Source organism: Phyllosticta citriasiana (assembly GCF_038021145.1).
Source record: "Phyllosticta citriasiana strain CBS 120426 chromosome Unknown IWZ02scaffold_5, whole genome shotgun sequence".
NCBI classification, from domain to species: Eukaryota; Fungi; Ascomycota; class Dothideomycetes; order Botryosphaeriales; family Phyllostictaceae; genus Phyllosticta; species Phyllosticta citriasiana.
The window spans coordinates 1113094-1129141 of NW_027117282.1; the positions used below are offsets into that span (position 1 = coordinate 1113094).

At 54.0% G+C, this 16048-nt stretch overlaps 4 protein-coding genes across 4 annotated transcripts; 3 read left to right on the forward strand and 1 right to left on the reverse strand.

The window, feature by feature from the left end:
* Positions 1–1322: 1322 nt before the first annotated feature.
* On the forward strand, positions 1323–3544 carry IWZ02DRAFT_231756 (uncharacterized protein). The gene has a single exon (XM_066762953.1). The coding sequence runs from the start codon at positions 1440–1442 to the stop codon at positions 3333–3335; it is 1896 nt and encodes a 631-aa protein (XP_066623830.1). The 5' UTR covers positions 1323–1439; the 3' UTR covers positions 3336–3544.
* A 1774-nt stretch (positions 3545–5318) lies between these two features.
* IWZ02DRAFT_231856 (MFS general substrate transporter) lies at positions 5319–7787 on the forward strand. Its single transcript, XM_066762955.1, has 5 exons — positions 5319–5713; positions 5766–6225; positions 6324–6431; positions 6593–7036; positions 7153–7787. The coding sequence occupies exons 1-5, from the start codon at positions 5457–5459 to the stop codon at positions 7702–7704; spliced, it is 1821 nt and encodes a 606-aa protein (XP_066623831.1). The 5' UTR covers positions 5319–5456; the 3' UTR covers positions 7705–7787.
* A 934-nt stretch (positions 7788–8721) lies between these two features.
* IWZ02DRAFT_231838 (exocyst complex component Sec3-domain-containing protein) lies at positions 8722–13928 on the reverse strand. Its single transcript, XM_066762954.1, has 4 exons — positions 13652–13928; positions 10006–13594; positions 9360–9954; positions 8722–9306 (listed from the first exon to the last, which is right to left on the reverse strand). The coding sequence occupies exons 1-4, from the start codon at positions 13809–13811 to the stop codon at positions 8944–8946; spliced, it is 4707 nt and encodes a 1568-aa protein (XP_066623832.1). The 5' UTR covers positions 13812–13928; the 3' UTR covers positions 8722–8943.
* Positions 13929–14301: 373 nt separating this feature from the next.
* Positions 14302–15807, forward strand: IWZ02DRAFT_231944 (SRP40, C-terminal domain-containing protein). Its single transcript, XM_066762956.1, has one exon. It carries the CDS (start codon positions 14431–14433, stop codon positions 15523–15525), a length of 1095 nt encoding a protein of 364 aa, XP_066623833.1. The 5' UTR covers positions 14302–14430; the 3' UTR covers positions 15526–15807.
* Positions 15808–16048: the final 241 nt, after the last annotated feature.

Sequence of the window (16048 nt, forward strand, 5' to 3'; positions counted from 1 at the left end):
GCGCATGCGTAGATGAGTCAATGTTGGATCATATATGTAGACACATCCACGCGACCTAGCTGTCAGACACAGTAGGGTAAAGCAGTGGAGTGTGTGCTCATGTAGTTGCTTTTAGACCTTCAGTGCACTGGGTGAGACACGGAGCATTCGTTCCTACTCAGCTGAATATAGGTCTGTCTGACAGTAATTTCGAGAGAGATGATACCTCCCTCTCTGTGTCTAGCTGTAGAGCCAGAGTTCCTTATTTCTTTCGACATCTGCTGTGGTCCAAGTCGAAGCGCACTACACGCGTGAGCTACCTGGTGATCTTCGTGTCCGGCTATGTCTTTCATTTTATTTCAATGCATTCGCAATGCTGCAGCATTCTCTCAAAATGATCCAAGCGGTTGGTCAGCGAGCTTCAAGGCCAGGCTGTTGCGTTCGTAAAAGTCATTGGAAAGGCGTGGCTTTCGAGACTGCGGCCAGTGATAGTTGCGAGCTGGATAAGCTTTTTAGTGGTTGATTGGAGTATTAAAGGCTTGGAAATGTTTGCGATTCAGACTGAACTTGAAATCTGTTTGCTGTAGACTTGCCGAGCTGGTCTCGTGCGACCGGAGGACGCGACTGGAGATGTCATTCAGGTGCTTAGATCATCAAGATAAACGGAGGATGGTATATTCCGCTTCTACTTGTCCTGCGAGTAGAATTTTCGAGATCTTGCGAGTGTGAGGGAGAAAAAGTTGGTTACGAACTGGAGCATAGAAGCATACAAGAAATTGTGTGAGAAAGTAGGAGGCTGGGAGGATCGAGTGGTGCCTTGCAGGGAGGAGAAAGTCCTGGCCATAAGAGACCACAACTACCTTGGTGACGGAACGGGCTGCGGTTATAGACTTCAAAATAATATTGGCAGAGAGTATTCAGGAGAAAATTTACCTAAGCGCTTGGGGGCATCCAAGAGACTATGAGGAAGGGTAATGAGCAGAGTTCGTATACTACTTCTTGTAGAAGCTAAGATTCCCAATGTGCCATGACTTTTGCGCCTTGTTGCCTTACTTTCCCTCGCGCGGTCGTCTCTGGGTTATCGATAAGCCCTGATGACGTTCCAGTCAATCCGCCCCGTCCCGTCCTTCCCGTTGTTGCGTCTTCCTTCTCTTCAAACTCGTTTCTCCGCTGCTTATGTCGTGCCCTGTACAGAGTCTTTCGGTCGCCGTTCATCCACGCCTGACACCAGGCCTCAGACAGTCGTTTCGCGCTTCCGTCTTTCACGAAACTGCAACGATCCGCGCCTGCGCGTCTTTCCAAAACTCCACTCTTCCACGCCGTCCACGATTCGCGCATCACGTCTTGATATTCGCCTCCACACTTCGCGGCCGACTGCTTAGTCGCTGTTCCTCGCTTGCGCATATCCTGGGCAAACACTTGTTGCTGACGATTCTGGATCTGGATTCGAACAGCCAACCATGCTGGCCGACCTCCCAGCAGAGCTTCTCTCGAACATAGCGACCCACGTCGAGCGCGCGCAAGATTTGCGCAACCTTTCGCAGACATGCCGCCAACTGAACGCTTTTGTCCGAGAAGAAGGCTGGAAAACCTTTTTAAGAGTTCGATTCCCATCATACCCTCGAGTCGACCAGCCGGCAGAAAACATTGCCCACTCCCTGACGACTCTGTCCCGAAACTTTGATCGCAAGGCCATTGTGGCGCGCTACCTTGAGCCTTCGGGCTCCATTATGTCGCTTAACACAAGAGAGCAACTTTTGTCATGGAAAAAGCCCCGAGGACAGACGATGGGTTATGTACCTTGTCTAGATTCATACGAACGGTTCAACGGCGGAGACTCTCATGGTCGGAGAGAAATACTTGCATGGAGTGCGGGCTCGGATCTCGTAATACGGGCAAAAGAGACTGGACCAGCAGTGGAAGCCTTGTACGAGAGCTGTTCAACGGCAGACAGGCATACCTACTTTGACCACTATCATCACAAGACCGATTGGCACGTTTTCAAGATACCTGGGTCAATTGAAGGCAGAGACGACATCACATGCATGCAGATTCTTAGACCAGCGCAAAAAAAAGGTAGTCCATCTTTTGGCCGCTATGTCGAGCCAGTCATGGTTGGGACTGCCGATGGGGAGCTGAATCTACTCCATTTGAACCTTGATGTAGTCCCATCTTGGCGAAGATTCATCTACAATACGAATAATCGTTTTGTGAGGGCTGTTTCTACGTCTCCTTCGCCCAAGCCTGTGCTGGCTGCCGCTCTGGGACGCTCAGATTTGGCCCTTTATCCAGTCTATCCTGGGGAGAGCAGAAACACTTCAGAGATTGAGCCTATGAGCGAGATAGACTTGCTGCCGGATAATGGTGCGGAGTCCACGTTGGTGCCCCGCATATGGTCAGCTCGCTTTTTATCTCCAGAGAGTCTTCTTGTTGGGGTTGGTCCTTCCCAGGAGCCCATTCGGCTATGTGCGATAACCCCGACTGGACTCGCGCAAGAACCAATTCGACGATTCAGCGTCGAGGCCTCGTCTGCGTCCACGTCAAACGGCACGGATGTCAAACTTTCGTCGGTTTATCCCCTTTCAGGCTTGCCTTCAGCCTCAGATCCCGAACGGGATGACCCCAACCTTTTCCTCAGCGGGTGGTATGACGGCGTGGTGCGAGTGCACGATATCCGGTCGCCTTCTTCGTACGTCTCGAGCTATTGGGACACCACCGAGGACGGCGCAGTGTACTCGATACTTCCAAAGGCGCGTGAAAGACTCTTGGTTGGCGGATCAAAACACTGCTTGCTCAAATTTTACGATCTTCGAGTCTCGGGAGGCCGAGCCTACCACTACTCAGACATTGAAAATGTAGGTAAGGGTGGTGAAGCGAAATCGTCAGGAGACAGTGGCTGGGATCTCTTTCTGCATCCCAGGAATGAGTCCTCCAGCCGCCGAAACCGCTCGGTTGGTTCTCCTGTATACTCCCTGACCAGTCCGTCGCCATATTCTCCGTCGATATTCGCAGGCCTCGAAGATCACGCCCTGCAATTGGATCTGACATCAATCCACGACCCTTATCCCGATCCCATGTTTGAGCATTGTTTGGTTCGCACTGGCAAGAAGAAGATGGTCAACATCAAGAAGAGCTGGAATCCACGTGGCGATGTGGCTTGTCTGGCCGGCTATAATCAAAGTTCTGTGCAACTCAACGTTCAGTCAGGCGTGGGCTTGCATCAAGGCACCGTGCCCGGATGGGATGAGCGATGGATGAGCAGTAAAGACGGGAGTTCAACCTCTTTGCAACAAACCCACGCCGCGCGCCCGCGTTCTCAGCATGTCCGGCGGTCGAACGGCAACGCTGGGCGATAGGCGCCAATCCAGACGTTTTAGTGTTGGCGAACGGGATTGGAATGCCATCTTTGCAGAATCCTCCATCGTCAGCTGTCGCCTGGTATACTGGACACTTCGGTCTGATTTCCGCACCGGGCTACGAGAGCCTCTATCTTCACATTCATCGTCCAATCATGTTGATGCCAACATCAGCCAAGCGGCGTAAGCGACGCCGCAACACCGCTTTGGTTAACGCGCTCCAGCATTGTGGACTGATACCAGCCTGGAATGATTACGAGGAATGTCGGTGATTCTGGAGAAAGATAAGATGAAGTGATGCTGCGATATGGCGATGTGACAATTGACGGAGAATATATCGCGTTGGGTCGGATCGCACTGTTCCGACTTCTTTCAATTTCTGACTTCCAGCATTTCTTGCAAGGGCAAGCTTCGATTGATGTCGACGGCTACGAATAGAGATGCATTTACAGCATCAAGCGAGGCGCAGTGGTTTGGAATGTCAGCACTTTTCACAGTCCTCAAGTATCGTCAGCTCAGTCATGCGCATGTTCATTTTTTCATTGAGGTTTCGGGAAAGAAAGACTTTGACTTTGTGCTGATACCTTCACAGATATTGCTGCTATCTAATATACCAGCTCAGGTACCTAGAGACTTGCCATTTGTTTACCGGCTTCAGACATGCAACGTTTCTCTTAATTTCACCGACTTCGGAGAATTTTTGCTGCAAGGCTGAAAACAAGCTAGTGCCTAAAAATCTCTCCAATCCAATCTGTGGCTATAATGAGTTCAGCTCGAGTTACTTTGTCATTGACCTCCTCCACAGTGCCTTTTGGCAAACTTAAAATTCAGACAACAATGTTGCATCGAGCAACAGAAGAAAAGAGACCCTCTTCTGCGCTACGAGGCAGCTGCCGTAGTTCAAAAGTCAAATGCCGTGGTTACAACTGACACCTGCCAAATTGAGAAAGGACAGCTATTCCGTCGTCAGTTTCGGCGCAGTTCGGCATCTTGAGCTGAAGCTGAAGGACACTGACGGGCGGAAACACGAGAACAAGATGAAAAGGCCTTGGAGCTTTCACCTCTCCAATTTGAAACCTATGTTCTTGAAGAGCAGGATAGCTTTTGGACTATGAAGCACAGAAGAACAGATCCACTTCCATTCACCAGGCCTTGTGCCAATTCAATGGATCTAAGGGACCAGTACACTGCATTTCCGGCCGGTTTCATCATTCACCGGCCCGCCTTCACACTAAGTCGAGGTTAATACTTCATATTTGGGTCCACAAAAGCTTTGGAAAATTTCTCAAGGCTGGGCAAGTTCAATGTACAACTCCAATTGGGCAAGGCTTCTTCGTCTAACTAACGCTGTCAGATTCTGGGCTTGGCGGTATACGCGATGAAAATTGGACTATGGCTGTCGGTCAAGGGGCTGTCAAGCTTAAAGACGGACGTACCATCGATTTACACCAAGCCTCTACATAGTACCGTCTAGCCCTTGTCAAACAACTGCAAACGCCACTATGAAAATGTCACTAAGTCATTTTTTCGCGCTGGAGGTCTTGGAGTGGAAGTACAGCTCAGCAAAAACGGAAAAGAAAACACCTTGTCCACGCGGGTATGCACGTTGGAGATCAAATGACGATGGTGATTCGCTCGGGGCGAAGAACCACCCCTGCACTCCACACCACATTGCAACTGCGGAGAGGGAGCTTGATCCGACGCCTCACACTTGGAAATCACCATCTGGACAAACTTCTTGCTGGTGCGGGACCCATGGCGCCGCCTTCATGTGGCCAAATACAGAGTCAGCCGTGGTGCTATCACCGACCTCGACTCCCCACATCCCTGCCGTTGCACCCTTAGCTCACCCACTATTTGCATGCAAGTTTATCAGCGATACCCATGCAATAGTGACCAATCGTCCAACTTCTGGTCGTGTCATCGACTGGCTCCGCAACAAAAGAGGCAATATTGGCAGCCGCCTCATCCTTGATGCTGACCAGGCACACGCGATAGTAAGACAGAGGGCATGGATGGCGGGCTTGGAGGCTCGACAGGAGGACTTAAACGCAAGCCTCTCCCGCAAGCTTGTCAAGCCAGTCAGCCCTTCGGCGTCTGCCGTGTACAACCATCATAAAGATGCTCAAACGTCTTTGGAACCAACGGCTGCCTTCGTCGCCGACGTCTTCGACTCCGGACAGCACGAGCGCTGATGCCGTCTCGTATCACGACAATGCCAAGGTCGAGGCAAACATCAGAATCGACCCTGCCGAGCATGAACAGAATGGCGGAAACCGGCCGATTGGTGTTGCCAAAGTAGAGGCTGTCCAGGCACTTTACGGCAAATATGGCAAATACTGTCTTTGGCTCGGCCTTGCCATGATTATGATTGGCTTGTAAGATTTCTCAAGGGAGGTCAACTAGATGCAATGCCCTGACTGTAGACAGCGAACTCGACAACAGTTTGGTCTACACATACCAAAACTACGGCACATCAGCCTTCAACAGCCTGTCCGTCTTGAGCACGCTCTCCACGGCCGGCACCATTGTCAGCGCAGTCATCAAGCCACCCGTCGCCAAAATCAGCGATGTCATCGGGCGTGGCGAGACGTACCTGATCACCGTCACCTTCTACCTCCTCTCCTACGTCCTGACAGCCGCCTCCAAAAACATCAACACGTACGCCGCCGGCTTCATGTTCTACAAGGTCGGCCAATCTGGAACCAACATCTTGGACTCGGTCGTCTTTTCCGACGTCTCGTCGCCAAGGTGGCGTGGCTTCGTCCTTGGCATCTCCTTCGCCCCCTTTCTGATCATGCCGTGGATCTCGGCTTTCATTGTCGACGACGTCACCAAGCCTGATGGCATTGGTTGGAGGTGGGGCATTGGCATGTTTGCTATTGTCATGGTAAGCTTTTCATTCCAGTCTTCATTTCGTAAAATGCCCCCGTGCAGACGATTGCGGTATTTGCAAGACTGATCTTGCCTCATTGAGCCCCTCAAAAGGGACCACCCGGCTCTGATCTGCTCTTCGTCCCAGGCTTGGTAGCAAAAGTAGTGACACACAGTACCAAGTCAGGTATGTGGAGCATTGATACACCTCAACAGGCATCAGTAAGGAGCACATATTCAGGGTGACCTTGGCCACGTACTTGGGAGCATTCATGAGCTCCAGTTACAGAAACCATGTTCACTTGTGCCACGACTTTTGAAACCAAGGCTTGGTCTCAATCCTGAAAAGCAATCGCAAAGCTCTCAAACTGACAACACACCAGCCAGTAGCCACGGGTCCACTGATCGGGACGCTTCTCTACTTCCAACAGCGAGCCAAAAAGACCGGCCTCGTGCCCAAAGTCAACATCAGCGTATGGGAGTTCTGCTCTCTCATCGATCTAGGCGGCATGATCCTGCTATGCAGTGGCTTCGCCATGCTGCTCCTGCCCTTCACGCTGGCGGCGTCGACGCCCGGCAAGTGGTCGACGCCGTGGGTCGACGTGCTGATTGCGCTGGGCGTGGTGCTCCTGGTGGCACTGGTGCCGTACGAAAAGTACGTGGCCGAGCACCCGGTGGTGCCTGTGCACTACGGCAAGAACCTGACGATTGTGCTCGCGTGTACGCTGGCCGGAGTCGATCAGATTGGCTTCTCGGCCACGCACACATACTTGTATGCTTGGGCCACCGTGGCACACAACTACTCGGCGCGCGATGCGACGTTTCTTGTAAGTTCGGAGCCTTTCACGCACTACGAAAGAATAAGGGGGGATGGATGCCCAGGAGGCAGACTGGAAGTGACGACGCCAGAGGGCAACGCTGACCCGTCCGCCTCGCCTCGCAGCAATACACCAACGGCGTAACCGAATGCCTGGCCGGCATCATCGCCGGCATCATCATGTACAAGACGCGGCGCTACAAATGGCTAACGATGCTGGGCGTCATAGTCCGGTGCATCGGGTACGGCGCCATGATCCGGCTGCGCGGCGCTCACAACAGCACAGCCGAGCTCTTCATAGTCCAGCTAATCCAAGGCATCGGGTCGGGCTTCATCCAGCAGATCGCGCTCGTCGCGGCGCAGGTCGTCGTGCCGCACGCCGAACTGGCCCAGATCTCGTCGCTCGTCTTGCTCATCTCGTTCCTCGGCTCCGCCGTCGGCAGCTGCGTCGCCGGCGGCATCTACACGAATGAGTTCAAGGTCTTTTTGAGGAGGTATCTGGGCGAGGGCACGGAGCAGAGCGTTATTGATCGGGTCTATGATTCGATTACGGGCACTTTGCCTGAGTGGGGCTCGGCGCAGCGTGATGCTATTACTTTGGCGGTATGGATGGCGCTCCTTCCCTCGCGTGTGTGTGTGTGTGTGTGTGTGTGTGTGTGGCGTGTTGGGCTTGGCTGACTTTCTCTCTCTCTCTCTCTCTCTCTCTCGCAGTACTCGGAGGTCATGAAGAAGATCACGATTGTCGGATTTGCCGTCGCGGTGCCGCTGCTTCTGTGCGCGTGGTTCCTGCCAAACCTGGAGTTGCAGTAAGTTCAGTGCCGTTTAGTCAGTCCAGGGCAGAAACTTACTCCCGAACAGGGACATGGCCCTTTTTTCCGTGTTTGAGGGTGGCGCGGAGACGACGGAGAGGAGCGACGATAATGTCGAGATGGAGGCCGCCGGGTCCAAGTCTGATTCCGTCGCGAAAGACAGGAGTGGGTAGACTTTGGCATGCATGCTTTACGATACCTGGTAGATTTGCAGCAGTGCAGGAGCCGCAGAGAGTTGGAAGGTGACTATCTTCAACAACTTCCAGAGCGGTAGAGTTACAAGGCTTGACGAGCAAGCCGCGTTGCATGGACTAGATGTGAACGACTGAGAGTGCGTTCGATTTCTGTAGGCAGATGCAGGCTGTCACAAAATTTAATCAAATGCCTAGAAAGAAGAGCGAAAGGAAGTGCAAATTTCACATCAGTCTTGTCCAACTTGTTCAGTCAACTGCCTGTCCCAAAGGCAGTCAGTCTACACAAGACCTGAAGATCCAGCACACGAACGGGTCCAAAGTCACAGAATGCAAGGTTTGAATCAATTCTATTACCACAGCCCACGTGATGCAGAAGAAGAAAAGACAAGACGACGTATATAAACAAGAGCTGCTACGATTCCTCAACAAGTAGAGGGGGACGGGAAGAAAGCACCGCTGAGAGACGAGCATCAGAAAACAAGACCAAGAAACAAGACCAAAAAACGCAACGCCGCTCCATCACCATCATCGCATCCACCAATATCGCTGTACCCAAACAACACACGAAAAGAGTAGACTTGCTTCTTCTTCTTCCGCTGCTGCTGCTGCTGCTGATGCGAATGCCGTCATCGTCGTTGCAGAGGAAGAGACGATGGAAAGAGACAGGAGGGGGAGCCCGGGAAAGCGGGCAGTGAAAAAGCGGTTCAAAACGGTTAGAAAGCAAAAGTCAGAGCCGACACACCGCTCAGCACCTAGCTCGATGATAATTTGGCAAAGAAAATGGTTGGGGGCGCGCGCGCGACGTGGAAACCAAGAAAGATCGGCCGTTCACAAAGAAAGCCTCTCGTACATCCGACCTTTTTTTTTTTTTTTTTTCAAACCACAGCCAGACCACGCGTCGGCCCATGATTAAATTACTTGGATCCCCTAAAGGAGCCACCAATCTCGTCTCCCCAGGTACCGACGTCGACGTCACCACCGTAGATGGTATTGTTGACCTCGATCAGGTTCTGCCACACCTCCTGGTATTTCTTTTCGCATTCGCCCAGCACCTTGGTCACGAGCCCGCGGCTGATGCCTAGGTCGTCCGCATCGCCAAAGTGCTTCTCGACGCGCTTGCGGAGCGCCTCGATGCCCTTGCGGATTTCTTTCGAATCGTACGATGCGACCATCTTTTTCCAAACGGAGCGGCTGTGCGACGGGCGGCCTGCCAGAGCGCTTTGTGGCGTCCCTGAAGGCATGGCCCGCAGGAGACCGGGAATTGGCGCAAGGAAATCCTAGACCGCACGTTAGAGGTGTTCATTTCATCTCGAGTCCTTGGTGTACTCACCAGAAGCTTGCCCAGAGGGCGCCGGATGACAGCGTCGACGTAGAGCGACATGTGCTCAGTCATCTCGCCTTGTGCCCTCTCCTTCCATTCACCCAGGATAATATCTCCGCGCTCATCGACTTCTTCAATGTAGTGATTCATGTTTTCGATATGCAGAATGTGGTAGTTCAGGGCCTCCTTGTCTTCGGGGTCTGCACCTACGCCAGATACACCGGGCGCTTGTGCAGCCATGGCGGTTGGGCTTTCCTTAGCAATGACCTTCAAAGACTCGAACATGGCCTTGTTGATCTTCTGGTATGCCTCGTCGACCAAACCCCTGACTTCGAGACGTTCCGGGTCATCTGCAGCCGGTAACATGTTCTCAATGGCGGCACTGAAGTGAGGGAAAGTCTTGATAAAGGCAATGACGCCCTTTCTCTTCTTGATCTTGACTTTGGTGTCTTCAATGGCCGCAATTTGGGTTTCAACGAAGCGTTGGAATTGCGTCGAGATGCGGCCCTGAAGACCCTGCATGACCTTGGTAAGGAAGTCTTGGTTCGTTTCCTCGAGCTCGATAAGCTTGCGGTCCAACGAGGCCAGAATACCAACTCCTTGCCTGCAAGTTTGTTAGTTAAACACATACCTAACAGACACAGTTCGCACTTACAGAGGATCACTGCCGACGACTCCATCAGCAGAATTTTGAAGCTCACCCTGCCACCATCCAAAGATCGACTCCATGCTCTCAATGACCCGCTTGGCCATTGCGCGATCCGGCTCAAACATGCGCCTCGCCAACAAGTTGGAGCCCTTTCGCTGGTATGGAGGTGCGGCGTTGACAGCGTCGGCAAAGTCAACGTTCTCCGAGGAAGTCGCGTGGAAAAATTCAACGACAAAATTTTGCTCAGTGAAGACGAGCGGACACATTTCATCCAGAGCGCCACTGAAAGCCTCAAAGGGGAACAAGGTGCCCGACATGTTTTTGGCCTTGTCTCCAGAACTCGATCGGAGCCCTCGCGCAAGAGTTCCACTTCGCTTGACGGTTAGTTTGCGCGTAGTGCTCTTCAGAGTTTCCGTGTCCTTTTCTTGAGAGGTGAACAAAAGATCTTGTTCGTCGCCCGTAATCTTGCGAGCCATCTTGGCCCAGGCCATCATGTTACCCCTAAATTCGTCCTTGTAGATTGGCTTCGACCGCTCTTGGTATGAGCGCAGGAGTGCGTCCCAAGTCTGACCATCGATTTCCTTGGCGAACAACATTAGAGGGCTGTATTGCCAAAGTGCGTTACGCGCAAAGTCGTGCGTGGCGGGATCCAGTTTGGTCGAATGGCCAGCGCTTTGCCGTTGGATAGCGTCCTTCGTGTTTAACAAAGCCGCGCCAAAGGTCATGTCCATGTGCTGTCGCAAGCGCTGGAGGAAGAACGCGCTCTCCTGGATGTAGTTCTGCTTCTTTTCTTGCAACGCTCTCATGTTTGAGAGTTCGCTGTCTCCCATGCCACCCATCTTCTCGCCAATCTCCACACCGCGACGGATCGCAGGATCGATCGTCACCATCGCCTTGTACAAAAGCAACAGCGCGCGTTCAATAGCTTCGAGACCTTCCGGCTTGCCAATTCCAGCTCCGCGCAGTGGTTCAAGCTGACGTTTGTCAATGGAGATTGTCGAGACGAGTTTCTGGAGCTCTGCTTGTAGAATCTTTTGGTTGGCGGTCTGGACTTGGAGACCCTGACTCTGTGCCTCGATGAAGGCAATGTCGTCATTCAAGCTGCTTAGCTCTACATTGTAGAGCGTCAACAGACCCTCGAGCTCGTCGCACTCCGCAATGACCCTGTCCATCATCGTGGCCACTACTTCGACCTTGTCATAGTCGGTGTCCTGGTTGCTGAGCCAGGCCCCTGCCTCGACGCGGGCGATTTCGCGCTTGAGCTCGGCTTCAAAAGCCTCGAGCTTCTTAGGCTGAAGGCCAGTACTACCCCATCCAAAGTCGGACAGAATCGACTCGACTTCGAGGCCTCTTGTATCGAGAATGCCCACATCCACGCCAAGAGACGTAAGGTATTTGGCTTGCTGGTTGGACCTGCGCCTTGCACGACGGAGGTCTTCTGGTGACTTTCCACGCTTAGTATCGGGGCTTGATGCTCGTCGAGAGTCTGATTCCTGGTATGCCTTGGCCGCCGTATTGGGAGCAGAAATTTGCAACTCCGGAATTTGCGCTGGTGACGGTGACGGGACGTCGTGATCGGGACTCTTGACGTCATCCTTGGTCTCGGGTTCACCCGACTTTGGCGTTTCAGCCCTCATGCTGTCATCTGTCCCAGTTCTGTTAAGCGAAGGCGCATTGAAAACTCCAGTTATGCCGTCTGGTTTCTGTTCGGACGGTGCATCCGCGAGTGCAGCCTTGAACTTTTCTGCGGCACCACCAGCACGTGGCTTGAACGCTCCGTATGCATTGGCAGCACGCCGCAAAACATCAGCCATCTTCGGCTTGCCATCTGAGCCAGCCGAAGCAAGCTTCTTCTTCATCAGCACATTGCCAGCCGCCGAATTCGCCTCCTCGGACTCATCGCTCTTGCGCGATTGTGGCTGTGGAGAGTCAGGGCTTGACTCAGATTGAGTGGCCTCTGGACTGAACTCTTGTTGCGGTGACGTTTCCTCGGCCTTGGGCTCTTCCAGCTCGATCTTGGCTGGCGGCATTTCAGGGATGGATTTTTTGGACATGAGGTCCGGCGTGCTCTTTTCCGTGTCTATAAAGGATCCCGGCATGGCCTGTGGCGCCAGGACGGGGCTAGGCTTAACGATAGGTGAAGGTGGAGCGCGTGGTGATTTGAGAGGTGGGGGAACATCGCCAAAACGAGGTGATTTCGGAGGTGCATCTGCGGTGCTACCTGTCGATACAGCAGGTAATATAGGAGGCCTCTTGCGCTCGGATGGTGCTGCCTTGGGAGGCTCGTCCACCGCTTCATCCTTTTTGGAAAGATTGCTCTGAGAGGTATCCGGACGCAATCCTTGTGGAGTCGGATCTCGTCGGTTACCATTCAGGCCAAGCTTAGAAGGACTTGGTACGGCAGCCTCGGCTGGGCTACTGTAGGCGCCAGGGTTGTTGTCCAAGGACTTCTTGGCGGGAGATTTGAGTGGAGGGTCGATGGGAGTCGTCGACTTTGAGTAAGGATCAAGAGGAGACTTGGTAAAGCCACGCCTTGCTGGACTTTGCACCGGTATAGAAATTTGTGCCCTTGTTTGAGGTGGATCAGGTGAGGACTGCATCTGCGAAAATTCGGACTGAGAGGACTGCGGTGTGAGGCGAGCGGATGACGACAGTGACGGCGGAGGGCCAGGGGAAGGTCTGAATTGCTCCTGGCTTGGCCTAGGACGCATTTGGTCCCCACTTGGACCCCTCATGGCCACTCTTTCTCCTGAAGGCTGAGATCTCAACTGGCGAGCTTCCCAACTAGGCGGAACTCCTGGCGCAGTCTCTCCACCTCGTGAGGGGGGCGGCCTTGATTGTGAAGACGCTCTCTCGTCTGATGCGCCAGGGCGGCTTCGCGGTTGCAAAGGCGGCGGCAGTCCTGGTTCGGCAGAGTCTTGCGACGGGTCTCGTCGGCGAGCTTCTGAACTTTCCCGACCTGCTGCCACGGGTCTTCGGCGCGGAGAGTCCCTGGATCGATCTCTTGGTGGAGCGGCGACCGCTTGTCCTGGAGAATCTGCGGACCGTGAAGGAGGTGGGCGTGAGCTCGGGCTGGATGGGGTCTTTGGAATGGGAGCAGGAGGTACACTCTGGCTGGATGGCGCTGCTGGTTTTGCTGGGGGGCGAGCCATCATGTCCATCTCCCTCTGACTGAAACCGAGCATTCGCGGCACTTTCCCAGACGTATACTTGCCGTAAATCTTTACCAAACTATTGATGAAGAAGTCCTTTTCCTTTGGTGAGTTTGCCTGCCAATAGTACGGTTTCGCCAAGGTGACGATGAAGCCCGTCGGACCAGCCCAATCCTTCCTCTGAGCCTCCTCTGGATTCTTTGGCGTGGCATTGACAAAAGACTCGATGGCGGTCAAATCTTCCATGTTCCACGTCTTGCCAATCGAGAAAGTGCCGTTGGAGTTTTCGCGAGCCTTGTGCATCCTGACCCTTCCGGAGCTGCGCACAGCGACGATGATGACACGGGGCTTCTTGTTGTTTGGATTCGAGGTCGGCGGTGGCGGGGACTGGGGGTATGCCGCATCTTCAGTGACGCGCAGATGGGTAATGTACGACTCGGATACTGTAGCAGTCAGCGCATGCAGGTCCAGCGGGCAAGGGTCGGCCTCATGCCGCATACAGGCTCCGTTGGTGTCCATTTTGGAAAAGCAGCTTTCAATTATCCTCCTCTTCTCGTCTTCGTACTTTTCGGCTCGTCCGCTGCCGCTGGTGGGCGCAGCTGAGCCGGAGCGCGGCGCCCTTCCATCCTGGCTCTGCTGGTGGTCGTAGGATCCGTTCATGGCGGGAGGTTGCAACGGATTTCAGCAGGAAGTGCTCAAGGGTGAATCGAGAAATGATCCAAAGAGCGCGAGGCGTACAGCGCAACGGTCATCTCATCCGCAGGCGGCGACGTTGAAAGTCGAGGGCGAGGTGAAACGGGAGTAGTGGCTTCGCTGGCGATTGCGGTGGGCGCGGGGAACGGGGGGGGGGAGGACGGGGCCAGCAGGTGTCGTTGGGGGGGGGAGGGAGGGAGGATGAGGAGGTCGGGAGGTTGTGGGACGGGCGAGTGTGACAGGATCTGTCAAAGCAAGCGGCGACTCTGGATGCGGCGTGTCTCAGTCGAGGAGAGACAGCTTGAGGAGCGACGGCAGCGCAGCGCAGCGCAGCGCAGCGCAGTGCAGTGCAGAGCCCTGGTGGGAGCGGAGCCCTGCCTGGTGCCCTCCGCCGTCCGTCGATGGGTCAGCTCCCGTCCGGGTTGCTCCCAGCCGGCCATTCTCTCGGCGCGTGAATCTTGGCACGCCGATCCTGGGTCGAATTTTTGGACTCTCCCCTCCAACGCGCTGCCATTGTCTGCCTCTCCTCCACCCCCAGATACCTTACAGTACCCCTCCACCCCTCACTGTTGCCATCATCACCACCATGGCAAAGAGCAAGGTCACCAAACCCAAGGCCGCCCCAAAGGCCCCGGCCGCCGTCCTTGACCTTGTCGACAAATTTCTGCGGACCCACGGTTTCGACAAGGCGGCCCAGCAGCTCGAGAAGGACGCCAATGCCGACAAAGAGGGCTGGAGAGACGCAGCCAAGGGTAGACCCAGCCTCATTGAGCTCGTCGAAGGAGTGAAGAAGGAAACGAAGGAAGAGAGTGAAAGCGAAAGTGAGAGCGACGCTGAGGACGACAAGAAGACGGTCAAGACGAAGGTGAAGAAGGAGGGAAGTTCGGACAGCGACAGCGAATCTAGCGATTCCGACTCCAGCGACAGCGACTCTTCGGACTCCGACGCCGAATCCGTAGCTTCGGCATCCAGCTCGAGCAGCTCGTCTAGCAGCTCCTCGTCGAGCAGCAGCGCCAGCGCCAAATCCTCATCCTCCAGCAGCTCTGACAGTTCATCATCGAGCTCGTCCGCCAGCGACAAGAGCGAATCCGACAGCGACAGCGATTCGGACTCAGACCCGGACTCGGACAAGAAGGCATCTGAAAAGGACGACTCGTCAGACAGCTCAAACGACAGTGACAGCGACAGCTCCGACTCAAGTTCCAGCTCCTCCTCCTCCTCCTCCACCTCCTCCTCCTCCCAAGACAAGAAGAGCAAGAAAAAGTCCGCGTCTAAGAAGAAGACTACCAAAGAAACCCCATCCTCCGACTCCAGCGCCACGCTCTCCGCCTCTCCCAAGCCGGCTCCCGCATCCAAGAAGCGCAAAGCATCCTCATCACCCGAGCCCTCGTCCTCATCCCCCGACGCGTCCGACGACGGCCCCAGCAACAGCGCCAAGCGCGCGCGCAAGGCCGCCGCGCAAAACGAACCCTTCAGCCGCATCCCCAAGGACCAATACGTAGATCCAAAGTTTGCTAGTAACAAATACGTGCCGTACGACTACGCCAACGCGGCGCACGAGCGCCTCATCGTCACGCGCGGCAAGGGCTTCACCAAGGAGAAGAACAAGGGCAAGCGCGGCAGCTACCGCGGCGGCCAGATCGATACCAACGCCTTTAATGGCATTCGCTTTGAGGATTGATTGATTGATTGAGTGATTGGGTGGTTTAATACGGGATGAGGGACGGGCAGGCAGGCAGACTGCTGCGCTGCTCGTTGACGACGACAAGGACTTCTCTACGGACTCAGTGGAAAGAAAAAAAGCATCTGGCATCTTGGACAGCACACGAGGCTCAGCGCCACCCACGTCGGGTCGGCGGAGTGGTGATGGAAGGGAGACCAAAAGCAGACGAAGCAAGTCTCTCATACATTCAGCAGCGGGCAGGGCAAGGCGCAAAAAAGGGAAGCGTGGGAGGGGAGTGAGGGAGCATAGAGCAAGCGACTGAATGATGGACGGCGGAGTTGCTTTGCTTGTTTTTTGTAGAAAGTTTTGGATCATTCCCCTTTCTTTTTTCTCCTCTTCAATTTTTTTTTTTTTTTTTTTCTTTCCTTCTTTCCTGTCCAACTGAGATAATCAGATGGACGAACGGAATTATAGTACCCAATAGACAGACAGATGGAGAGAAGACAGATAGCCGGAATCCGATTAAGAAGAATCCTAAGAG